Source organism: Sphaerodactylus townsendi, linkage group LG13, assembly GCF_021028975.2.
Source record: "Sphaerodactylus townsendi isolate TG3544 linkage group LG13, MPM_Stown_v2.3, whole genome shotgun sequence".
Taxonomy (NCBI): domain Eukaryota; kingdom Metazoa; phylum Chordata; class Lepidosauria; order Squamata; family Sphaerodactylidae; genus Sphaerodactylus; species Sphaerodactylus townsendi.
Genome location: NC_059437.1, coordinates 1,141,449 through 1,167,888, shown reverse-complemented (window position 1 = coordinate 1,167,888; position 26,440 = coordinate 1,141,449). Strand labels below are relative to the sequence as shown.

Here is a 26,440-nt window from a genome sequence, read left to right as displayed (position 1 = left end):
CCTCCTCCTCCTCCTGCTCCTCCCTCCTCCTCCTCCTCCTCCTCCTCCTCCTCCTCCTCCTCCTCCATTCTGTCCTCCCAGCCACCACCTCAAAAAAATCCCAACGAGAGTGGCAGCACTGCAGTCCAAGCTCTGCTCACAATCAAGTTCGATCCCAACGGGAGTTGGTTTCAGCAACCTGGCTCAAGGTTGACCAAAGCATGCCTAGCAAAGGCTGTGACATGATGTTACATGCTGGGTGACCCAGCGCTTGCACCTTTGCCTTTTCTCCAAGGAGCACAGTGTGGCCCCTGAGGTTCTGTCCACTTCCATTTAGTCTCACAACCTCTCCAGCCCTTCAAGGACATGTCAGGACCCCCCGGACTGTTTAGGGGAAAGCACTTCTGTTTTAGCAAAAGTCTTCATTCAGAAACAACGGTTCAGGCAAAATTGGCCACCAGACATTTATTTGACAGAACTGGAACGATCTGCCAAAACTACCCTACAAACACAGAAAGCAAATGACAGCCGCCGCCACCACCCCGCTCCAAAACACACACCCCCTTCCCAGAGAAACTCGACTCTTTCTCTGTCAGCTAGAAAGGAATGTGGCTTTCTTATCTCTACACCAGGGGGCTGTCAGCAGCAACAGGATGTGGATTCCCAGGACAGTGAGGGAAGGGTGGGGGGAAGACAGTTGACCATACCCACTTCCCATCAGGAGGATAACTATGGTCAGGCCCAGTACAAGACTGGGTATGACAGGACAACACAGACTCTTTGGCCCTTTTTCTGCACAGGCCTCCAGGGCGCCCCTCATGCCCGCCAAGAATTCTGCCGGCCGCAAGTGGAAGGCCGCTCAAGACGCACTAAGCATGCAGAGGTGGCTCCAGCAGAGTTTGCCGGGGTCAGGAGAGGCGGCTCCACATGGAGCTTCGCCTCGTCTCACCATACTAGCAGTTTGTTCCCGTCCAGCGTGGCACCTACAATGCTTTAAGCCTCATGCTGCCCTCCGACCTCCAAGGGTCGTGGAGGGACAGCATGGGCGGGGCTTAGCTGAAGACAGCAGCAGGCGACGCCGAATGGGGACAAGCGCGCAAGTAAGTTTGGCAGGGAAGGGGAAACAGTGTGTTCCCGGGCTGTGCCCGCTCGCGACCGCGCCGCAGGGAACATCAAAGCTGTTTTTCTGAAAAACACCCCTTTAAAGGGGTGTTTTTGAGGATGGCCTGACGCCGCCCTGAGGGAGGGGAAGGGGACCCAGGTTGGCGCTGCTGTGTTTTAGCAGCGCCGCCTGTGCGAACGGCGGCCTGGGGGGTGCTGAAGCGTTTTGCAAATCGCCTCAGGCCGGGCCGCTTTTGGCTCCTATTGCGGAAACGGCCTCAATGAACTCTCCAGGAGTCTGAGGTGTTTTACAGAAAACGCAGGGATGTAATTCTCTTTGATTGTACCAGTTCCCAGAATCCCACGGGTGCCTGGCATGGCTGAGCAATTGTGGAAGAGGGCGGCGCAGGGTTTTGTTTCACAGTGTTACGAACACCTGCCGGCTTTCCCCATCAGCTCTTTGTGGTGGGATGGATTGTTCCACTTGAGAACACTGGTGGGAGAGGGTCAGTTTTTGAATGCTGACTGTGACAGCTCAGGGCATGGCCCACGTCTGAGGCGATCGTTTGTCCCAAACTTCCAAGCCACCCTTATGTCACCAATGTTAACAAAAGCACAAACAGGGGCAAAGGAGAAGGAGAGAAAAAGGAATTCCCTTTTCCCTGACACCTATTTCAAAGTGCCAAGCCCCAGGAAGATATTCCCTCAGGAAACTGTTTCCTCTCTAGCTGGAGGGATCTCCCCTAATAAAAACAAAAATATTAACGTTCGCTGCCACCAAAAATATAATCTGTTCTGTAGCCCATAATCTGATAAATGGACACCACTCTTTCTAGGAACACCCACAGACAAAATAGACTGGAACGGTTGTAACTTAAACAAAACTTGAACAGTTTATTACTGGCTTAAATGTAGGATTCTCAGGTAACCTGAGAGGGTTTTAAAGCTTGTTGGTTTCAAAAGCTTATTGGTTTCAAGAGCTTAATGGTTTCAGAGATGTTGTTGGCACTTCAGTTTCAAACATTCACAGGCACACGCAGGTGTCACTTAAGAAAAGATTTTACTTCAGAAAAAGATTTGACTTTAGAGTATCACACTCCCTCTTCTGTCTGACTCCTGCCAGACCAACAGCAGTGACAGATCTCTGCTTGATCTGCTCACTCTGCCAAAACGCACCAAAAGGCACCAAGAACCAAAAGAAAAAGCTCCTCAGCCCTCTGGCTGACTCCTTTTATATTCTGGCCATTTCCCTCTAGCCAATCAGGGCTGGCCAGGGCTTAACCCCTTTCGGGCAGACTCTCACCCAGGAAACTGAATGCCTTATAAGGGCATTCGTCACACTGACGTAGGCAAAATAAACAAAAAAACTGAGAGATACTCCCCTTCAGGTAGACAAGCAGCCCATCAGGAAGTCAGCTTGTCTAGATCTATTCTTCTTGTTGTGCTCGGGGTTTTTTTTTTTTTGCAAAGGTTTCTTTTTTTAAACAAGAGGCGTGTTCAGTGATGGCATTCCCGCCTGTACAGTGGTAAAGTCCAGTTTCCCTCAGAGTGGGAGTGTGTGTGTGTTTCTGCCTCCTTAGCGTGTGGCCAGGCCTCGGACAGCTAGTTCTAGCCAATGTTGCCGTTTGCACCGCTGCCTGGTTGCTGGCTGACCCGGCAGGTGTCTCTTTGCTTCCAGGAGCAGCGGCTGGTTGAAGATTCCACCCGGGAAGTGAAGAAAGTGAGGAAAGCGCGGAACCGGCGGCTGGAATGGAACATGATGGCCTATGATAAAGAATTCCGACCCGATAACAGGTTCTCCCCCTCCCCATATCACATGGCCTCATCGGAAGGATCGCTGTCCCCAGATAATAGGCAGGTTTTATGTATTACACGCTTCGCTTGACCTTTCTCTTTCTTTGCTGTCTTTGGCTTGGCTTTTCTTTGACCTCTTTTCTTCTTCTGGATGCCGTTCCCACTGGCAAAGGGCTCTGCACTGGGTAGAGGCAGGATCAGGGCAATCCGGGCCTTACAAAACCTCCCCCAAGGACGGGCAGCATGCGCCTTGCTCGGGCACGACCCCCTCTGCAGCAGTGCTCGCATGGCCTGAGTTGTGTGCCGAGATAAGAAATGAGACTTGCTCTGCCTGATCGACAATTGCGACCTGTGAATGAGCTGCAGGGCTGCCTTACTTTCCCCGCTTCGTGCTGCATGCCTGCATTTTTCTAGGTGCCCATCCCTGATTTCCTTACCTTGGCCCCGGTGGCTGTTAGATGCCGGCATATTCCTCCCTTCACTGTGGGTTCCCCCCCCCACCACCACCCAGGAGTACAACCTTTGGTGTTTTTGTGTATGACAGATCTTATGCGTCAGATGCAGCTGATCATTCATACCCAGCCAGTCCTAACCACCATGCCCAGCAAATCTTAGCGCCAGCCTCCCACTTCTCAGCAGACAACAAAGAGGTCATCTTGGTGGCCAGCCACGGCCAGGACCACGTCTACAGGCCCTCAGTGGCAGGAAACCGGCAGAACAGTCTCAACCGGGTCCAGCAGCCTCACGTGCCGCAGCCGCCCGAGACTATGCTGAACGGGCCGAGGCCTCAGATAGTCAAGGATTATGGGTATGGATCCCAATGCACATTTTTTCCCTGTTCAAGGTGCGGATTGTCCCTCCGAGAGGTAGAAATGATGGGTACCAAAGAGAAAAAAAGTTATCGTTAGAACGAATGCAGAAAAAAGGATAGAGGATCATGCCCCTCCTGAGAGCAACAATGATTATTGGAGGCCTCCTGGGAAGATGTTTGCTTTTCATTCATCGAAACCAGCAGGCGATAGTGAGGTATCAAGGAGGGGACTGGGTGTTAGGGTCTATATCACAGGTGTAAAACTCGCGGCCCTCCAGATGTTATGGACTACAGTTCCCATCATCCCCTGCCAGCATGATGCTGGCAGGGGGTGATGGGACCTGTAGTCCATAACATCTGGAGGGCCGCGAGTTTGACACCTGTGGTCTATATGGAGAACTTTGACTCTAGAAACCTATTCCCTGAAAAACACTGGTCTTGTAGGGTGCTACCAGACTTGAATCTAGCTCAAGACCCGTTAGGGGCAGTGAAACCTTTTCGAGACCGAGTGCCCAAATTGCAACCCAAAACCCACTTATTTATCGCAAAGTGCCAACCCGGCAATTTAACCTGAATACTGAGGTTTTAGTTTAGAAAAAGTGGTTGGCTCCAAGGTGGCCGTTACTTGGGAGTAAGCTTGGTGGTAGTTGGTGGCTTTGCTTTGAAGCAACTGTGCAACTCTTTGAACAGGTGAATCACGACCCATTGCCAGCAACTGAGCTTACACCCAGGTAAAGGATCACGCTTCAGTTCTTCACATGAAAATCAGTGGGGTTTAACAGCGCTTAACAGGGTTACCTACACTGCTTCCCCAAAACTAAGGGCCTTTCCCCACTTACCTTAAGCCCCACGCTACTTGAGGAGAGTAGCGTGGGGTCCCCCAGCACTCCCCACGAGAGGGGCGGTGACAGTGCAGCCGCCCCGACGCTGCCGCTGTCGCACTCCCTCAGCGCGCGGCATCCCTGGCGCTCTTGCAAAGGGCGCCTTTTGATGACCCTGCACAGAGCACGGGGTTGTGGGGATGCCGGGGCGCACGCCAGGGATGCTGCGCGCTGAGAGCAGCGCGCGGCATAGGGGGGATAGGGGAGAGTGGGGAAAGGCCCTCTGTCTTAGGTTTAATGCTAATAATCGAGCCCAGCGGCCCAGACCAGCCTAAATGTGTGTGTGTGTGAGATTCCCCCCCTCCACATGACAAACTCTGTTTGCGTGTGCCCACAGAGAGGGCTCTGAGTGCCACCTCTGGCACCCGTGCCATAGGTTCGCCACCACTGTGTTAGGGCTTCTTGGGAGGAACCCTCACCATTTTGCAGTCTCTTTTCCCTCTGTGTAAACAACAGCCCCAATTGGCTGGTATAAAATCAACACTCATTCCCCCACCAGCCTCAGGAAGCCCGCTCACCCTTTGAAACTGGGCAAGGTCAGAAAGCTGGGCTGACTGAATGAGAGATCTCTTTATCCTTCCTCTGAATCCATTGCTCATTTTAGCTCCCAGCCCCCTTCTAATGCACTGCTGTAGTTGTCACTACCTGATAAACAAATGCCAAAAAATGAGCTCATGACCCAAATTCTGCCATTTCTATGCAATGGTTAACCCACATTTGTCAACAGAATTTGGTCTGTGCTTGATCATTTTGCAAAGGTTTGTTTACAATCTTGTGTGCTTTTTTCCCTGAACACCAGAACTATAAATTAGGGGAAAAAAATAGATCAGGCCCAAGGCCCTTGAATGATCGAGGTCTAATGGCTGAAGTGCACAGAGAGCTATTGTATTGTGGCTTCTTCCAGACACTGGACCATTCAGTCTCAAGTGGCGAAGCATTTTCCTGCTCCCTAACAAATGCACAGAAATATATAGGTTTTTCAGTGGGTGTGAGCAGAGGCTGTGTCTCAGCAGGTGAACAGTATGGAGTCAGTTGCTATAGGAAGCAATTAAGACTAGCTTCCCCACTGGTTTGTTTGCTTTGACATGTCAACAGTTTGTGATGGCTTCCTTTGTCAGGACCACGGACAGCAGTTCCCAAGAGCATTAGTTAAATACATTCATTCATTCATTCATTCATTCATTCATTCATTCATTCATTCATTCATTCATTCATTCATTCATTCATTTTATCCTGCCCCTTCTCCAGCAATTTGGGTTTGGGATGGTTAAAAGCATAAATAAAAATGCAAATATTTTAAAGATAAACCCAGAGATACTTCAAGTGTACACTCAGCAAGGGAGCTGTCTAGCGGTGGTGCAATTGAACAGTCAAAGTGCGGGAATTATTAATCTCAGATGGAAATACTCTTAAGAAATCTTGGAAACACCTTGGTGAAAGAAGAAGAAGAAGAAGAAGAAGACTTTGGATTTATATCCCCCCTTTCTCTCCTGCAGGAGACTCAAAGGGGCTGACAATCTCCTTTCCCTTCCCCCCTCACAACAAACACCCTGTGAGGTGGGTGGGGCTGAGAGAGCTCCGAGAAGCTGTGAATAGCCCAAGGTCACCCAGCTGGCATGTGTGGGAGTGCACAGGCTAATGTGAATTCCCCAGATAAGCCTCCGCAGCTCAGGCGGCAGAGCGGGGAATCAAACCCGGTTCCTCCAGATTAGATACATGAGCTCTTAACCTCCTACGCCACTGCTGCTCCTAGCAGGCATGGGCAGGCACGGACACACATACAGAGACTAGGGAAAAGGCAGGGAAAAAATAGGAAGTACAGGTATTTGAGAATTATTTAGAGAGCCATACAGGTGGACTAGAACCAGGATGTTGCCAGGGAAATATCTGTAGCTGGAACTGGCCAATAAGAGCCGATGGGTTCTCTGCAGGGGTGTAGCTGTGCTTGAACCTGGGTGGACAAGATACCATTTCAGCCTGGGGTCTGGAGTCTTACCACTAGAGGCAACCGGACCCAGGTCAGGAGACCTCCGGTTCTTGTTCTGGTGGCTTCTGACGTGTACCCGTAGGACATACCTTCTCAGATACAGACCTTTAAAAGATGTAAAGAGTGAAGAGTCCTACTCTCAGCACTGTTTCTTATGTTGCAGTCTCCTTTCTCCTTGGTAGTTAAGCATACTTAAAGAGCACAACTTTTTAAATCTAGCTGTCGTATTCTTGGGGCCACCGGGATCTTGAGGCAGCTGTCCATTTTGGGATAAGTGCTCCTGGTAGTTGGAGATTATCCCTATTCATAGTTAGCAGAGCGGCACAGGTGGCTAGAACACAGCAGAAGCCTTACCTCGTGTGTGTGCATGCGTGATGGATCCCAATGTGCGGCAAGCTTACACAAAAGAAAGTCGGAGTCTAATAAAAAGAGTATTTATTAGTGAACTCCATTCTGGATAGAAAGGTAGGTAGATAGAGTCACTATGCTATCCTCATCTAGCTGGATGGAGATGGATGCGTGGAGCATCCATCCTCTCTCTAGGCATGGTAGGAAAAAGAAGTGAGAAGGGGTCGAGGAAGAAGCCGGAAGGAAGGAAGTCCCTGAGAGTATCAGTCTAACATCAAAGGGATAGAACGAGCATGATAGAGTAAAGGTGTCAAATCCCTATGTCCCTATCTAGCCACTAGCTCTCTAGTAAAAACCCCCTCTGTAGGTTGAGGCAGGAAACAGCGTAACAGTGTAAAGTCCTTCTCTTCCAACAGTCCAGAGGGGTTCAGAAGTGTATTTTGGGGTTCAGTCAATGAAAAGGGCAACCTTCCCACAGCCATTAGTCTACAGTCAAGTCAGTGCTGTTTAGCAGTAGAGGCTTTGCTGTGGAGGAGCATGAACCATGATCTACACATTTCAAGACAAATGTGACATTCAAGAGTCAATGAGGTGTAGCAGTTGGGAGCAGTGGATTCTAATTTGGAGAACCAGGTTTGATTCCCCACTCCTTCACACAAGCAACACAGTCTTATCTAGTCTATGAGATTTGTCTTCTTGTTCCTCTGCATGAAGCCTGCTGCGTGACCTTGGGCCAGTCAAAGTCCTCTCTAACTTCTCTTAGCTCCGCCTACCTCACAAGGGGGCTTTCCGCACTGACAGAGTTGTACTGGTTTCTATCTAGGTTCACCTCAGTGTATCCGCACCGCAATCGAGCTCAACGTTGTTTTGTCTCAGTCCCCCCCCCCCTCAGAACTGCGACATCCCTGTCGCAGTTATGAACTGCACCTTTCTGCTGGAACAAGGTTGATACCGCTTCGAAGCTTCGAAGTGCGGACGCATCGAAACGACACCTCATCCGTTCAACCAATCAGGAGCCGCTTTTGTGGCATGTGCAGAACGGGAGAGTCGTGGCGGGCATGTAACTGTAAACTGTAAAAAAAAAAAGAACGCTCCCATTTCCCATGGTAACACAAGCTCCAATCATGATCGAGGAGCGAAACAGGCACCAAGATGATCCCGCCCACTTAGCTCGGTTCCAGGGGGCCAAGTAAGTTGCTGTGCAGACAGCCTGGAATCGCCCCCCACTGAAGGGAACCGAGTCGACCTTAGCTCCCTTCTGTAGTGCGGAAAGCTCCAAGGTGTCTTTTGTGGGGAGAGGAAGGGAAAAGGCCTTTGTAAATTGCTTTGGGACTCCTTGCAGGAAAGAAAAGCGGGATCCCAATTCAAACTCTTCTTCTTTCTTCATGCATTCTAGTAGACTTCAAAAAATAAACCAAGAACAGGCCTGCTGGATCAGACCGAAGGTCCATCTTGTTCAGCTTCCGACTTCCAATGAATCTGTCGTTTCACAGAACGCAGAAGAACAGAAATGTTCAAGGGGAGGGATTTTTGTCAAGTGATTAGAAAATGTAGTCTCATAGAACATCTCAGGAAGTCACCTTTATAAAGCCAGGTTTTTGTAGCCTGTTGCAATGTTCAATGTACGAATTTCCTTTTCCTGCCTTGTCTTCTAGCTTTGTATGTCACGCTGTAGGCATATTCTATTGCCTTAGAGAACTTTTTGTTCGTTTGTAGCATTTCTCAATCCCATCATTCTAATCCGGCTGCATTATTTATTGCTGTCTGCTTGAACTGATCTTGCTGTTTTGTAATCTGCCTTCAGCCTCAGCCAAAAAGGTAGGTTATAAATGAAGGCAATAAATAAATAGCGGCCAGCCAAACCCTCCTGGGAGATGGATGTGACTGTCCTCCCTTGTTGTTTGTCTCCCCCCCACACCCCAGCCCCCATTACTGGCAGGCAACCTCTGACCTTTCAGCCAGGCTGGCTAAGAGCCATTGCTGGCTTCTCCACCACGAATTTGTCAAAACCCAGCGGAACCCCTCATCGTAGTTGATGGCCGCTGCGTCTCCGGCGATGGCCCTGGCCTCCAGGACGTTGCCCAAGTGTTCCCAAAGCTGCCATGCCCTCAATGGGAAGGCGGCGGATATCATGGCAGCATAGGCCCAATAACCATCAAGCCAATTGTCAAATGTACGCTCGACCCTCCGCTTCTTCTTCGACTTGGAGACCCGCCCAGTGAGCCCCGGTGGGCCATCCGGCCGGCCCAACGCGAACCACCACGGGGGGCCCTCCCGCAGGGGGCGCCTGGTTTAAGCTGCAGCTGTCTGTCTGTGCAACAGGGGACACAGCAAATGACTCAGGCATTTGGGGGTGGCCAGTTGGCTTTCCCTATTTTAACATCAGGTGTATATGATGGTGGCCATTTTACAGACATTGTTTTTTGGGGGGCTGGCTCCCCTCCCTGGCCACTTGATACAACTTCCATTTTAAAGCTTGGACAAGCTGCTTTTGGAACCCTCTGGTCTTGTTTCGAAAAGCTCCCAGCTCTTCTGGGTTGAGTCAGCTTCAGACCAGAGAACTTTTCCTGTACATTGATTACAATCTGATAGGAAAACTGCGAGTATTCCAGGGTGTGTAACAGACACAAATATTTGTGTGTATGCCCAGATGTTTTTCCTGGATGGCAAAATGGACATGTGTTTTGTCTGTGTGTGTTCTGCTTTTCCAAGTCGTCACAGTGTTTGTGTAGGAAAATTGCCCTGTGCAGCGAGACCCCCCCTGAGTCTAAATGTTCTTGTTGCATTGTGGTAACGTCAGGGACAGATTACTAGCACTGCATTTCTATCATCTCCACTGGGGGACTGACTGGCTTGGCTTTGGTGTCTGGTCAGCGTGTTGGCCTGCACAGCAGGGGACCCATCCAGCCAAAGGCAGCTCATGGAAGCTGGAGACACCTGCTGCTTTTGCTGGGACAGTAAAAAGCAAGGGAGAGAGAGAGAGAGAGGGCTGCCAAACACTGAAAATGCTGGGGGGAAGAATTAGGACGAATAAAAGGAAACACTTCTTCACGCAACGTGTGATTGGTGTTTGGAATATGCTGCCGCAGGAGGTGGTGATGGCCACTAACCTGGATAGCTTTAAAAGGGGCTTGGACAGATTTATGGAAGAGAAGTCGATCTATGGCTACCACTTTTGATCCTCCTTGATCTGAGATTGCAAATGCCTTAGCAGACCAGGTGCTCGGGAGCAGCAGCAGCAGCAGGCCATTGCTTTCACATCCTGCAGGTGAGCTCCCAAAGGCACCTGGTGGGCCACTGCAAGTAGCAGAGAGCTGGACTAGATGGACTCTGGTCTGATCCAGCTGGCTTGTTCTTATGTTCTTATGTTCTAAACGTGGGGCATTCCACTGAATATGGCTGGTTTGCTGTATTCAGCTCAGAGGTGTGCCGGTTGTGCAGCACTGGCCTGGGAGTGTCAACTGATTGTTGGTTTGTTAGAAGATTTGTGGTTCATTTTTCAGCCTAGTGAGCTGAAAAATGAAGGTGCAACAGTCAAACAGTAGAATCTGCCCTACAGTGTTACTGTGGCATAAAATGGCACATGCTGAGCAATGGGTGCATGTAACAATAACCCAAGCCTTTATTGGCATATAAAACAGGACAAATTTTTAAAACAAAACAAGGTTAAGAAATGCAGTTAAAACTACTAATTTCCAGTATAAAATTTGCAACAGTTTCACAAAAGAGCCCATTAGAGCTGTTCAGGAGGTTGGGTATCTTAGAACACTCATGCTACTGAGAACATTGCAAGAAAATGGAATTCATGTATTTCATGCATATCTTATTGTATTTAGGGCATAGAAACAAAGAATGGTCAAGTGTTTCAACCGTAGTCATATCACATGAACAAACTCTTTTAGAACGTTCCATATTCTTAAATCTTCCCTCCAGCAGAGCTGATGGCAGCACATTACATCTTGCAGTAGCCAAGGCTCTCCTCTGGGTGGGATTAATCAGCAGACGAAGATATGCTGCATGGGATTAATAATGTAGTCGGAGAACAGGTTGTCTTGGCAGCAAGAGTCAAATTATGAAAGTCAAGATCCAAGAGCCTATTCTTAACTAGTCTGAAGGCTTCCACCTTTGTGAGCATAAGGAGTGAATCCAAGGGGAAACCAATAGCTTCAACCTTTCCAAAGATCAAAGTATACCATTCTGAAATAAAGTGATCTGATAACAGAGCAATGGGTGCATGTGTGCTCACCATCCGAGGTCTGGGCCTCCACGGCCCTCCTGAATCTGGCAAGGACATGGATCTCAAGGACTTCAGGAGGCAGCCGGTCCTACTGCCGGGGAAACCCAGCAGAGGAAGCTTACTCAGAAGTGGCCGACTGCTGTAGGATGAAACCACACCAAGTTGCCTGCAGCAGACCTCATTGAGTGACAGAGGAAACACAAACTCCCTGGAAACCTGCCTGTAATGGCAATTGCTGCGCAGTCACCCTCATCCAATCTGTTACTGTCCTCAGATAAGTGTTTGAAAGTGAGATGGCCTCTTTTGGTTCAGGCGTAAAGGAGAACTAGAACGGTGTGTTACATGCACATTGCCCCTGTAGGCCCCTCCGTTCCTCGGAGGAAGACCTACTTGTGATCCCTGCCCCCAAAATGATCAGGCTGGCCTCGACGAGGGGCAGGGCCTTTTCAGCCCTGGCCCCTACCTGGTGGAACAGGCTCCCCAGGGAGATCAGGGCCCTGCGGGACTTACAGAGTTTCCGCAGGACCTGCAAGACGGACCTGTTCCGCCAGGCGTTTGGCCAGCCTGGTTAAAAATACATCTACCATGTCATCTGGCCTCCCATGGGCACAAGGGGGGGAGGGGGGTAGCCAGACGCCGTCCACATTTTTAATGGGTTCTGTTTTTATGTAATTGGTATTTAAATTATGTTTTAATGTATGTTTTAACCTGTGAACCGCCCTGAGCCCTCAGGGGGAGGGCAATATATAAAACTAATAATAAATAAATAAAAAATAAAATAAAATGACAATTGGCTCCAAAATTCTGGGCAACCTGTCGCAGCAGTGCCATGAAGAGCTACTGAGACAGGTCGGGGAGAGTGTAGATCTGTGTGGGGACCCCTAATGTGAGCTGAGAAGGACTCAGAGGAACCCATGGCCCCCTTCTGAATGCTGATGCCGTGCCCGGAGCTACTCTGGCCCGTCCAGAAGGATGCGAAGGAAGGGTGCATCCATATGTCATTGGATTATTGTGAAACAGCCATCGTTTGCAACTGAGTTATTCTGTCCAGATAAGAACAATCCAGTTGCAGGTCATTGTCTTGCAGTGTCCAGTGATGTGTGGATGCAGCCAAGAAGAGACCCAGGAGAATCCAGAGTCTCACTGTCCCTCCCTGTGGAGGTCATCAAAGGCCAAACTTGTTGGATAACCTCCTTGGAGAGGTTACACCTGACCACAGGGGTCTGCAACCTGCGGCTCTCCAGATGTTCATGGACTACAAATCCCATCAGCCCCTGCCAGCATGGCCAATTGTAGTCCATGAACATCTGGAGAGCCACAGGTTGCAGACCCCTGCCTTAGCATTACAAGCAGAGTGCACGGAGGCCTAAGCACAGCGGAGCTTCTCCTAAACATGCGTGTGAGCACTTTGGCACAAAGCAAAGTCGGAATCGTTTGTAATTTCTAATCTAATAAAAAGAGTCCTTCCTTCCTTCCTTCCTTCCTTCCTTCCTTCCTTCCTTCCTTCCTTCCTTCCTTCCTTCCTTCCTTCCTTCCTTCCTTCCTTCCTTCCTTCCTTCCTTCCTTCCTTCCTTCCTTACTTACTTACTTACTTACTTACTTCCTTCCTTACTTACTTACTTACTTACTTACTTACTTACTTATTCGATAGACCGCTCTATCCCCGAAGGGCTATTTATTAGTGAACTCCATTCTAGATAGAAAGGTAGATAGATAGGTTCGCTAATCTAAATAATCTAGCTGGATGGGGATGGATGCACTTAGCATCCATCCTCTCTCCACACAGGGTGCTGTAGAAGTGATCAAAGGAAGAGAGGAGGAAGGAGGAGTGATGCAGAAGGAAGGAAGTCCCTGAGAGGATCAGTCTAACATCAAAGGGATAGTGCCAGCATGATAGAGTAAAGGTGTCAATCCCTGGGTCCCCATCTAGCACCTGGCTTACTAGTAAAAACCCCTCTGTGGTTGAGGCAGGAAGCAGCATAAAGTCCTTCACTTCCAACATCCCCTCTCAGTGTTTCATGACGCAGTTCATCAGGTTTATCTTCTTTCTGAGTTCTTCAAAGCAGGGCCTTGGTAGGGGCTTACTGAGGATAACTGCAAGCGTCTCAGTGGTAGGACAGTAGATCAGTTGAATTACGCCATCCTTGTGGAGCTTTCTCACCATGTGGTCTCTCACATCAATATACTTGGTGCGTTTCTTTACACCTTCAGCGTTAAAGTCCTTCACCTCCAACAAAACTGAAGCCTGGAAGATCTGGATCATTTTGCTTGTCTGCTGAACGAGTGTGATGATCATGTTGGAGCTGCTCATCAGTCAGAAGTTGGCAGTCTGACCATAGTAGTGGGGAAACAGGTTGTCCACTTCTGTGACTGAAGCAGCTACTTTTTCAATGTTTGCCTGACATGTTTGGCTCTGTATTCTTAACGAACGGTCTACCTCCGTTTTCTTTGCAGCCCTCAACAGGTGCCGTTGGCTGAATATTTTGTCCCCCCCGCCCCTCCTCCCCCACCCCCTGTCATCCCCTCAGCCCAGACTGCCTTTGACAGCCCCATTTCTGCCCCTCCGGCTGCGGCGCCTAATGCAGCTACCTCTGTGGCTCTCTCGTCTTATGCGCCTTCCCCTCCGCCAGCCCCGCCCTGCCCCTATTCTGCCTCCCCCCCTCAGACTGGGCCGCTGGGGCCCCCAGTGGCCCCTCCTCCTCCTCCCCCCGGCCCTCCGACAGTGACAGCCTCGCCAGCTCACTCAGCGTCTCCCCCTGCCGCCTCGGTGGAAGCACGGAAACCTCAGATCCCGCTGATACCGATGAGTGATGCCCGGAGCGACTTGCTGGCCGCGATCCGCAGGGGTGAGTGTTTGGTTTCCACACTGGAGCGCTCAGAGAGGAAAAGAGGGCAAGAAGGCTGAACTCACCAGCCCCACAAATTGTGCTGTGGTCAGCTGGCCACTAATGGGGAGGTCTTCCAGGCACTGCTCCACTTCCCGTCACCTGCTGTCTCCAGAAGACCCTCACGTGGCTGATTTGATCCATTCGGTTGTGGAGCTTTGGGTCTTAGGCGGATTCCGCACGGGCCCCTGCATGTATGATGCCGGTGGAGCCCTGGGGCCATTGGCACGCTGAGGTATGAGCGGCCTCAGAGCAGCCGCGACCTGCAGAGGTGCCTGGAGAGTGGTTGGTGTTTGGAATATGCTGCCACAGGAGGTGGTGATGGCCACTAACCTGGATAGCTTTAAAAGGGGCTTGGACAGATTTATGGAGGAGAAGTCGATCTATGGCTACCAATCTTGATCCTCCTTGATCTGAGACTGCAAATGCCTTAACAGACCAGGTGCTCGGGAGCAGCAGCAGCAGCAGAAGGCCCTTGCTTTCACCTCCTGCACGTGAGCTCCCAAAGGCACCTGGTGGGCCACTGCGAGTAGCAGAGTGCTGGACTAGATGGACTCTGGTCTGATCCAGCTGGCTTGTTCTTATGTTCTTATGTTCTCCACATGGAAGCGCCTTTATTTTCTTTCCCCTCACTTATCTTCTTTCCCCGCAGAACTCCATAGGGAGAGAAGGCAAGTGTGGGGGGAAATGGAGGCACCGAAAAGCAATGCCTCCAACCTGGTGCTGTTTGCAACCTGGTGCTGTTTGCTGGCCGGGAAATGCAAGCAAAGCAAAGCCTTTATTGGCATACATAGAACAACAGCAACAAAACACAGCAAACATAAAAATTTTAAAAGGCAAAAAGGATAACCTCAGATATATACATATTGTTCCTGGCTCTGAATTATTTCCGTAACAAAGCTTGCAACCTCTTCACAAAAAACAGAATCAGAATTGTTCAACAAGAGAAATAATCTAATCGAATCTGTTAACTCAGATTGGAAGAGAGGGTGTAGATTGACATATTTAGATCTAATTTTAGCAAATTTGGTGCCATGTAATAGCTGGTGAGCCAATGTTTCAACTACCTTAGAATTACAGCTACACAACCTTTTAGATTTTTCCAGGTTATTAAACCTGCCATGTAGTAAGGCAGATGGCATGACATTGAATCTAGCAATTGTGAAGGCTCTCCTTGAGCAGGGGTTAGTTAGAAAATATAAGTAGTGGGCCATGCGACCCTGCTCAAATGGAATTAAAAATTGTGTGGGAGAGCAAGTTCTTTTAGCTGCTAGATACAGTTCTGCAAATTCCCAATCTAAGAGACGGTCTTTGAGTAGTTTGTACGCTTCTGAGCAGGAAAGAGAGTAGAGTGATTCGAGAGACAAACCGATAGATACAATTTTATTTTCAATCAGAGAAAACCAGGGGTTAGCCTGTGTGTCTGGGAGTATTAAGGAAACAAGGGAATGGGCTGGCTGGGAAATGCTGTTTCCCAAAAACAGTGTTTCTGCCTCAGTTGGGGGTGGGGAAGCATGGCGCTGCCTCAATGCAGAGGGGGAACGGTGCCCCTGGAATGGTGTTTTTACTGTTCCAGGGCGCTGTTTTTGGCCTGTGCAGATTCCGCCTTCGTCATGGCTGAGTGGTTCTACTTTTTGACAGGCTAAGCCCCCTTTGTAGTGCTCTGCCTTGGAACTCTCCAGAGACAGTGAGGTGCAGTGGATTCAGTAGTGCAGGGATCCCCCGACAATTTTGAGCAGATAGGGAGGGGTGTTTTGGGTCTTTTATAAAGGCTGCCTGTATGCAGTTCAGTCAAGAAAAGGAGCCACAGACTCATCTAGCTTGTGAGGCACATGTGGAAGCCCTCTAGAGCAGTGATGGCGAACCTTTCTGAGACCGAGTTGCCCTCATTGCAACTCAAACCCTACTTATTTATCGCAAAGTGCCAACCTGGCAATTTAACCTGAATGCTGAGGTTTTAGTTTAGAAAAAACCGGTTGGCTCCCTCTTCCTCCGCTCGAGAAGGGGCCAGCCTGCTCTAGCCTCCAGCAAATCCCGCGTGCACCGCTCTGTGCCTCTCTAGCATCTCTGCCTCCTCTGTACCCCACCCCGGGCAGCAGCCACCCAGAGCACAGGCACCAGGCCCGCCAGCCAAGTCCTCCCTACTCACTGTGGTGCGTGCACATCATGCTCAGTGGCCCAGGCCATCTTAGGTGTATGTGTGGGGTGTGTGTGTGATTTTCCACCCCCCAAATGATGAACTCTGTGTGGTCATGCCCACAGAGAGGGCTCCAAGTGCCACCTCTGGCACCCGTGCCATAGGTTCGCCATCACTGCTCTAGAGTTTGATGGACGGGGGTGGGGGGTGGGGGGGAGGTTGGGACTGAACCAAATCAGGACAATTTTTGTCTAGCAAATCTCCAGGCCTGACACTGTGGTTCGTATACTGAGGTATGAATCTGCGAGCCTCCAAGTTGTGTTTTGCATGTGCCATAAACTCAGGAGCTGAATCCAAATGCAACTCTGGGAGGTTCAGAAATGGACCCTCCACCTTTTGTAAATAGCAGCTGCATGAACACCAGTTCTGACCCACTGGTGCTGGTCTTTGAATGTCAAAGCCCTGCATGGCTTGGGACTGTGGTGTCTGAAGGACCGTCTTCTCCCGTATGTTCCTGTCTTGGAATTAAAATCTCAAGCAGAGGCCCTCCTGACTGTTCCACCAATCCAAGAAACTCATTTGGTGAATATATGAGGGACTTTTTGGTGGCAGCCCCCACCCTCCCCAAGGAGGTGCACCTGCCCCTCTCATTTGGCAGCTGAAGATGATGCTATCTAGGACTGCGTTTGGTTAAAGTAGTGCTTAATTGCAATTTAAAATGTTGGCCATGTGTATTTTTATTACTCTGTTTTATGCACATTCTCTTCTCTTCCATATTTATATTGCCAGCTGCCTTAAGCATCTAAGAAAGGCAGCTAAGAAATGTTTTAAATTGATGATAGTAATAGTTCCATTGGTGCCCCAATTTTGTAGAATAAGCTGTCATGGGATGGGGAGAACTGGGGTAGAAATATTTTAATAAAGAAAGAGAAATGTGCCATGTGGAAGAAAAGTTCAAAAAGTTCACCAGTCTCAGCATTATAGCTCTGATTCTGATGGGATCCTCCCCATTTTGAACTAAAGTTAAGGTTAACTTGCACACTAGAAAATATAATACGCCGTGGTTCCCTTCGCATAAAACTTGGACAGGGATGGTGAGCACAAATTATTCACTGCCTGAATGTTAATTGTGGGTGATTTGTATGTACTCTACATTGTTGACTACAGAATTTCCTCCCTCCCTCCCTCCCTCCCTCCCTCCCTCCCCCCCCCCCCCCCCTCCCTCCCTCCCTTCCTTCCTTCCTTCCTTCCTTCCTTCCTTCCTTCCTTCCTTCCTTCCTTCCTTCCTTCCTTCCTTCCTTCCTTCCTTCCTTCCTTCCTTCCTTCCTTCCTTCCTTCCTTCCTTCCTTCGCACCTGCAGGAATTCAGCTCCGAAAAGTCCAGGAGCAGTGGGAGCAGGAGGCTAAGAAGGAGCCCGTGGGGAATGATGTGGCCACGATCCTTTCCCGACGGATTGCTGTGGAGTATAGTGAATCAGATGACGACTCCGAGCTGGATGAGAACGAGTGGTCAGACTGAGAGAAGGGTGGGGTTCTCTAGCGGGCGGGGGGTTCCGAGTTCTGCTTGTCACTTTCCCACGAGTGGGTGTCTGTGGTTTCCTGCCCGTAAGTGTCAGCTGTTTCTGGCATCTCGTGTGGCTCATTCGGGAACGTTGCTGTCGTGCCGTGTGGTTGACAAAAACATCTGGGCCTCTTTGTGAGCAAGCGTGAATTGGCATCTTTTGGGAAGCCTTTTGGGGCTAGGATTCCACCCAACCACCCGCTCCCAGGTGTGAAAAATGACATTTGAATCCAGCAAAAAAGGAAGGCGCTTAGAGAGAAAAGAAATGACGGGCCCAGCGACAGTGGAGTGAGGTCATATTTCAGGAGGGGGGCAACTGTGGGAAGGAATCAACTGCTGGAGGCTACGCTGCCGGCTGAGCCAGATGCACTTTTTGTACTTAAATGCTACGGGGGTGGGAGCCTTTTCCTCTGTCCAATCCTGCCCTTTGGCCACATGGGTTAGAAGACTGCAAATCACTTGCTGATACCTTTTCTCCATTCCCCAGCATGTCAGGAAGCGCTTTCTGAGGCATAGCCATGGCTGTCAGCTTCAGTAAAACTGGAGAGCACTGCCGTAGTACTTTAAAGACACACGTGCGTCTGTTGTGGTAGACACTTTCACAAGTCAGAACTCGCTTCCTCTGGAAGTGGCCTCTGAGCACAGAGAGAAGAAATGACTCGTTTGTGTACAGAGTGAGGCCCAAAGGTCAGCTGAGGCAAAGGCGGGTAACTTAGGGTCACGGTCATCATCAAGGCCTGTGTGGCCGTGACCCACTCCCGACCAAGGGATGTGGAGGGTTGACGTGTGGATTACAGCAAAACATAACCTTGAGGAGTTCCTTTTGCATTCCCTCCCTCCCAGATGCCACCAGGAGATCACATTATGTGTTTAAGTACATGGGATATTGGTGTAATGTAATGTATGATATTGTTTAGTCTGTAATATATTTAATGATGAGAAATCCATTTATAACCATGAATGCCTACCCACTAGATAGGCAAACCTACTTTAATGGAGTATTTTGCAAACTCAGGAAATTACGAGTCGTCATAGTATTGATCAACCTTATGATTTTTTGGAATGAAGAGCAGAATTTATCAAATGTGCTGAATTTAAACAACTCCCACGTTGATTACTGTAATTAAGGGTCCAGCCTTTTATGACCCCTGACCTCAGGCAATGCGAAGCATCAGGCCGGGACGCTCAGCCTCGTGCAGCATTGGGGAAGTTTGATTCCCCGCCCCCCCCCCCCCAAAAAACACCTTGCACTTCAGTTCTGTTCTTTTTTTAAAAAAACTCCTTTTTCTTCTTTTGGTACTCAGGGTATTTATACCTTCTTGCTTAGATGACCACTTTACACGTTCACATCTGGCCTGGAAAGCTTAGACGCCATCAGTATTTGAAATGTTTTAGATTTCATTTATTCTTTTTTGTGTTCCTGCATTCAATTGTTCAGGGCATTGCAACAGCAAAAATGTTTCTTTTAATAACTGCAGAGAATGAAGCCAACAGTACCCCCTGCCTATCAGTCAAATACATCAAAAATAATGTTTCCGGTTGGAACATTCTGGTTAAACTGTCGTCACTCAAACAATAGAAAGATTCCAGTTATGTATATGGCACAATATATATGGCAAGAAAACCTGTGTCAGTTCACCTGAATCTTAACAAGCATGAACGTTTTATCACAAAAAGTGGTTTTCTAGACACTGCAAAACCAATCCACAATCACTGATCCTTCCAAATCACTGATCCTTTCCTGCAACCTGATCTGTGCATATTTAAAAGTTAAAGGTGCAAGCACTCGCAAGGTGGCATTCCATGGAAGGCGTTTATTAGGCAGACTATGTTTACGGGGTGGTTTGTCATGGCCTCCCCCAGTCGTCCACACTTTACCCCCAGCAAGCTGGGTACTCGTTTTGCCGACCTCGGAGTCAAGCTTGAGCTGGCTTATCTGAAACCCAACTTCTGCCGGGATCAAACTCAGATTATGAGCAGAACTTTGACCGTAGTACTGCAGCTTACCCCTCTGCATCACGGGCTCCTCATGCACAGGTACTTGCCCATAAGGCCCACTGAGTTGTACTTGTGAATGTGCAGTGGGTGAGTCATCATGTTGATCAACCTTATGATTCTTAAAATGAAGAGCAGAATTTGCAGATTGTGCAACGTAGCCTCGGTCTTCTGGAAATAACCCTACCCTTCCCTGGGAACTCGACCAAAGCCAAATCCCACTTTTAAGAAATCTTCCCAGAAAAGTAAGGCGCTCTGATCCGGTTAAAAATCAATTGCAACAAATTGGTTCCTTTGGTTTCAGTGAGATTTAGAACAAACTATAGCTGGATTGGGGCCAAGTTGTTTTATGACTGATTCCATCTTAAAATCAAGCCTTACATCTTGACAAAGATACAAATGAGAGTACTTGTGTAAGAAAAATACCCCCTGTCAATCAGCACAATAACTCAGTGATGGCGAACCTTTTTGAGGCCGAGTGCCCAAACTACAACCCAAAACCCACGTATTTACTGCAAAGTGCCAACATGGCAATTTAACCTGAGCACTGAGGTTTTAGTTTAGAAAAAACGGTTGGCTCCGAGGAGTGTGTTACTCAGGAGTAAGCTTGGTGGTAGTCGGGGGCTTTGCTTTGAAGCAACTGTACAACTCTTCCAACGGGTGAATCAAGCCCCATTGCCAGCAACCAAGCTTACTCCCAGGTAAAGGATTGCGCTTTAGTTCTTCGCATGAAAATCAGTGGGGTTTAACAGCGCTTAACAGGGTTACCTACACTGTTTCCCCAAAACTAGGTCTTAGGTTTAATGCTAATAATCGAGCCCAGCGGCCCAGGCCAGCCTAGATGTGGGGAGGGGGGACTCTGTTTACGCGTGCCCACAGAGAGGGCTCTGAATGCCACCTCTGGCACCCGTGCCATAGGTTCGCCACCACTGCAATAACTGCTGAATGCAGAGAGCTGAGAGTCCTGTATGCCCACAATCGCTGCAGGCAATGACGGCTGGAGGGGCTCCTTGCGTTGGCTGACTTTCTTTGCCCAGCAGCCGTAGAGAGGAATAAGAGAGTCATAATTAAAAGAGAATGAGCTTTGTCTGTATTTTCTAAGATAGCCGTGTGGCATTTTAGGGGGGGCAGCTAGAGTCAGATCTGTTCTTGTACTCCAGCTTTCAAGATGGCCGCTTCCATCAAATTACGGGGGAGGTGGGACTTCCTTCCCCTTGTGCTGTTTGTCCACTTCAAGGGTGCAAGAAGCTGCCCTTTCTCTATGTATGCCTCATTTCTCCTTGAGACTGTGGCTTGTTGGATCCAGAAGTGGGTGGTCATTGAAAATACAGGGACTGGCAGTCAGGAAGAAACGGAGCCAATCTCCAGTAGGTCTGCCAGCGCTTCAGGGGCCACTTAGTTCAGATCTGGCCAATAGCTGGATAGTGCCTCCACCTGCACTGCTGCCGTTCCCTTCCAGTGCCAAAGGAGGCTTCAGTGCCTGGCTTGACTATCAAGCCATTTTACCTTCCCAGTCTGCCCCAACAGTGAAAGGGAAAAAACCTACCTCCCCAGAAGTTATGCACTCTAGAGACTGGACTCTCACTTCACTGAGACCTACTTAGACCTTTGTCTACGGTACTAGAAAGACAGAGAGTGTCAGAATCCCCAAAACACACACACACACTCTTGTTGAAGAACAGTAGTTTTTAATGGTGTTGGATCTTCCCTGGCTAAAGCCAGAACTGAGATTTGCCCTCACAAAACCCAGTAATTAAAACAACTTGCACCCCCCAGCCTGGGAAAGCGCGCCTAAAAGTTACTGTCAGGAAGATAACATGAGAGGGGCAAACAGTGACCTTGAACACCACCTGGTACTGCACAACACTCTACAGCAGACCTGGGCATTATATGGCCCGCGGGCCACATCCAGCCCGCCGGATGACCCTGACTGGCCCCCCTGCCTTTGAAAGCCCCGCAGAAGCCAGTTGCCTTGGCTGCCGGCTTCTGCGGGGCTTTCAAAAGCGCCTTGCCCCCCTGCCTTTTGGCCCGGCCCTCCACAATATTTTCTGTTTCTTATGCGCCTCCTTGGAAAAAATAATTGCCCACCCCTGCTCTACAGAAACAGCGAAGAAACAGTTAGAAATGCATTTAACCCATTCCACCTCCCCCTGTGCATTAAGACAGCCGCATAAGCAAAAACCCCAAACACAGGCCTCCTGACAGAGAGTCAGCATTGTTTGTCAATAGATGGCCATGTTTGTTTTCAAGGATTGTCAGCTGTTTGAAGAGCCCTCTGGGATTGAGGAAGAAACCACCAGGCCACGTTATACAGCCTTCTGTAACAACCACAGTTGAGAAATTGAGATGTGGAAATAGCCAGCGTGGTGTCGTGAGGCCAGCCACAGGTTATGAGGTTGAGCGCTGACGGAGCCTCCGACTCAGTTGGGAATGAGTTGCTGTGGGGGAAGAATATCTACCCTGGCATTTCTGTTACTGTCACATGAAATTTTATTGTCTGTTGTAGAGCATATTTGTGGTTTTTGGAGCAGCAGTGGCATAGGAGGTTAAGAGCTCGTGTATCTAATCTGGAGGAACCGGGTTTGATTCCCAGCTCTGCCGCCTGAGCTGTGGAGGCTTATCTGGGGAATTCAGATTAGCCTGCGCACTCCCACACACGCCAGCTGGGTGATCTTGGGCTAGTCACAGCTTCTCAGAGCTCTCTCAGCCCCACCTACCTCACAGGGTGTTTGTTGTGAGGGGGGAAGGGCAAGGAGATTGTAAGCCCCTTTGAGTCTCCTACAGGAGAGAAATGGGGGATATACATCTAAACTCTTCTTCTTCTTCTTCTTTTGTAAGAAGCATCTATTTAAAATGATGGGGTTTTTGTTATTGTCTGTACAGGATTTTAGAACGTAATAGGGAGACAGAGGGAAAAGATGAAGAGTAGTGCAGAAATGGCTAGTTTGTATTGATCGGGTGACGATTGTTTCTCTCTCACACACACACACACACACACACACACACACACACACACACACACACACACACACACTCTCCCTCTGGACTTTGCTGAAGCTATATCTATAAAGAGCAGCCACCTTGGAAACTGTATGTAAGGTACCATTGAGTTGCAGCTCACTTATGGTGACCCTGTAGGGTTTTCAAGGCCAAAGAATTGCAGAGGTGGTTTGCCTTGGAATACCAGAGTGACTATGCAGGGAAAGGCAATGGCAAACCATCTCTGTTAGTCTCTTGCCTTGAAAACCACGTAAGAGGTTGACATGAGTCGGCTGCAACTTGATGGCACTTTACAAACACTCACACCCTTGAAAAATCCACCCATGTTGGAGAGCCAGAATGAAAGGCAGAGTTAACAGGCTTAACTGGCTCAGGATTGTGGTGGGAAGGAATCCAGTAAGGAATCGTCTTCCTCCATGCCTGATAATTGAATTGGCCAGGAGGTAAGGTGAGGAAGAGAGTGACTTCTGGTCATAGATAACATGGTTCAGATTTATAGGAAAGGTACAGTCGATTTTCTTCAAAGGCTCATGGTTCAAGGCCGATCTCTGTGGAAGAGCACCTGAGAAAATAATTTCAGCACTCTGGACAGAGCCCAGTGGAGTTGGAAACACACTAAATTGGAATTGCAGTTGTATGTGCCACTGGGGGACTCATTTTCCCACGCGCTCCAGGGTTTGATTTGATTCAAGACAACAGCAGAGAGAGGGCTTTCACCTTCCCTCCTAGACTGTTTTCCCAAACTGAAATGGCAGGTGGGGGTGTTGCTGTTTGATTGACTGTAGATTCCCACATGCTGCAGCCTATGTTATTGTGGTTAAGTGTAGTGGACTCTGATCTAGGGAACCACATTTGATTCTTCTGTCCTGTGCATTCAGACTGCTGGGTGAACTTGGGCTAGTCAAAGTTATCTCAGAACGCTCTCAATCCCACCTACCTCACAAGGTGTCTGTTGTGGGGAGGGGAAGGGAAAGCCACTTTGAGACTCCTTAAAGGTTCTGGAAACAGGATATAAAGTCCAACTCTTCTTATTCTTCTGTATGTACATCCCCTTGGGCCTCCCCATGGGCATTTTGTCTGTGGAAAACAGCAAGAAAGTGAAGTCCTTTCTCCGCAGCTCCCCAGCTGACTCAGCATGTTTGGGGATGTATGACTGCAGCTCAGATCAGGGGAACCCATTCTGACTCCTGTCAAGCTTATCATCTAGTTTGGTCCTCTGCTAGCAAATAACCCAGAGTGTTGCTTCAGCCTGGCTCAGAAGTGTGGATGCGTTTTGCTTCCCAATGTATCAGCTGCCTTTTCTAGAACTTGCATAGTGTTATGAGGAGCAGAGACAGTTCCTGGGGAAAGCCGAAGGGAGTGAGAAATGGAGGATGCCTTCTTCCCTGAAGTTCTCCTTTGCAATCTCCACTCAGGCAGTCTAGGAACAGAGCGTATGCCCATTTGTGAGTGGCCAGATGTTGCCAGAGTCCTCCCCTACCGCATCATTTTAAGAATCTGGGTCCTGGGTCATATAGCAGGACTAAGAGGTGGTCTTTTCTCAGTCTAACTTTTCCTGAGATCACTGCGAAGCAGATTGCTGCTTCTGGCTTACTAGCCTCCACCTGTTGTATTGAAAGTCCTTGTGCCTCTTCACTGACATCACAAAAAAGAAAGCAGACCAACTTGTTTTTCTAAGCACTCCCTTATATCCCAGGAGATCCAGCATGACAAAGTGAGAAGCAGAGATCCCTTTTAGTCCGCAAGGAGCCAGCATTCCAAACAGTCTCTCTTCTCCATTCCCCCCAAATGCCTTCGCTCATGAAGAATCCACTTCTGTATCCTATCTACAGTATTCAAATCCCTAACAAGGATAATAATGGAAGTGAATCATTTGGGACTCTTTAGTTTGGAGAGGAGACGTCTGAGGGGGGAAATGATTGAAGTCTATAAAATTATGCACGGGGTAGAAAATGTTGACAGAGAATTTTTTCTTTCTTTCTCACAATACTAGAACCAGGGGGCATCCATTGAAAATGCTGGGGGGAAGAATGAGGACTAATAAAAGGAAACACTTCTTCACGCAACGGGTGATTGGTGTTTGGAATATGCTGCCACAGGAGGTGGTGATGGCCACTCACCTGGATAGCTTTAAAAGGGGCTTGAACAGATTTATGGAGGAGAAGTCGATCTCTGGCTACCAATCTTGATCCTCCTTGATCTGAGATTGCAAATGCCTTAACAGTCCAAGTGCTCGGGAGCAACAGCCGCAGAAGGCCATTGCTTTCACCTCCTGCATGTGAGCTCCCAAAGGCACCTGGTGGGCCACTGCGAGTAGCAGAGAGCTGGAATAGATGGACTCTGGTCTGATCCAGCAGGCTTGTTCTTATGTTCTTATGTTTAGTCTATAAATGTTCCATCTCATGTGGCAGTGATTAAAAATCCAACTCTTATCATATTATAATGTCCCTCCTTTCTGAAACCCCTCAGAAGGGGGCTTCTTGCCTTTGCAGCTTGGGGGCCTCCTATAATCTACCATTCAGCCCTGGACCCTGGGTTGTTTTTTTACTATATCTGTAAACCTTTTTCTCCCTCTAGTGACTAAATGCAGAGGAGGCCAGATCTCATGTACCTTCGGCAATTGCCTAGGTACAGCAAGTGACAGATTTCACTTGTTCTGTCAGGATGCGGACTTAACTTCTCTGCACGAGGATTAAAATAGCCACTATTTTACTGAGCTGGTGCTTGACAAGCTAAGATGTTTGAATACAGCTCTGTGTTTCTGCCTTTGTGCCTCAACAGATATTCAGCAAAGGGAATCTTTTGTTTGCCAGAACTCTTCTCTGCTCACTTGCAGGAAAATGAGAGTTGTTTCCCTTCCAGAAAGAGATTTCCTGGCCACGGTTGCCAGCTGTGCTGTTGGCATCATGATAATAATGTCAGTATTTATCTGGCGCCCCCCTGCAGTTCTTCTCTGGAGTGGGCAAAGCAGAGGCCTGTACATCCCCATCAGTCAGTTTCATTTTCTATCTCGCCATGTCTGCCAATTTGCGCTCCTAAATTAAGAACGAGGAGGAGGAGTCGTGTGTGGATTCAGGCGTCCTCAGGAGAGGCTTTCCCTCTCTACATCATGAACCTGCTTGGAGTTTTCTGCTTGAATGCTCACGTGACCAAAGGAAATAGTTGTACTTTCATCTCACTGGGACTGGAAGATTCCCCACCCCCACCCCTTTTTTTCCTGTTGCATCAGTCAAATGAGAGAAACATGTTTTACATAACGCATCTGAAGTCTGAGAAGGCCAACTTCAGTATGGAATCGACCGCACACTTTGCAGGAGAGTCTGCAGTGGCAGAGTTGACTGGAGCAGAGTTCCTAGAAGCTGTTAATTTGTTAATTTGGGGCTCTTTAGTTTGGAGAGGAGACGTCTGAGGGGGGATATGATTGAAGTCTATAAAATTATGCATGGGGTAGAAAATGTTGACTGAGAGGCATTTTTCTCTCTTTCCCACAATACTAGAACCAGGGGGCATTCATTGAAAATGCTGGGGGGAAGAATTAGGACTAATCAAAGGAAACACTTCTTCACGCAACGTGTGATTGGTGTTTGGAATATGCTGCCACAGGAGTCACCCCCCCGCCTTAGACCAGAAGCACGAGGCACCCACTCCAATGCCCTGACTTCAGGGAGAACACCTTTTGGGGAGTGGGACCATTTAGACACCCAACTCATTGGGAGCAAGTCGTG

The 26,440-nt window shown here is 48.8% G+C and overlaps 1 protein-coding gene across 3 annotated transcripts in view; it reads left to right on the top strand.

The window, feature by feature from the left end:
* Positions 1-20,255, top strand: part of LOC125442525 (wiskott-Aldrich syndrome protein family member 3-like) — a 60,636-nt gene extending 40,381 nt beyond the window's left edge. The window contains exons 6-9 of one of the 3 annotated variants that reach the window (XM_048513895.1): positions 2,759-2,874; positions 3,419-3,682; positions 13,593-13,984; positions 17,521-20,255. In XM_048513895.1, coding sequence (XP_048369852.1) covers positions 2,759-2,874; positions 3,419-3,682; positions 13,593-13,984; positions 17,521-17,678 — 930 coding nt within the window. In that variant the 3' untranslated portion in view covers positions 17,679-20,255. Of the gene's footprint in view, positions 1-2,758; positions 2,935-3,418; positions 3,683-13,592; positions 13,985-17,520 lie in introns of all 3 variants that reach the window. The other 2 variants (XM_048513894.1, XM_048513896.1) reach the window with 2 other exon arrangements.
* Positions 20,256-26,440: the final 6,185 nt, after the last annotated feature.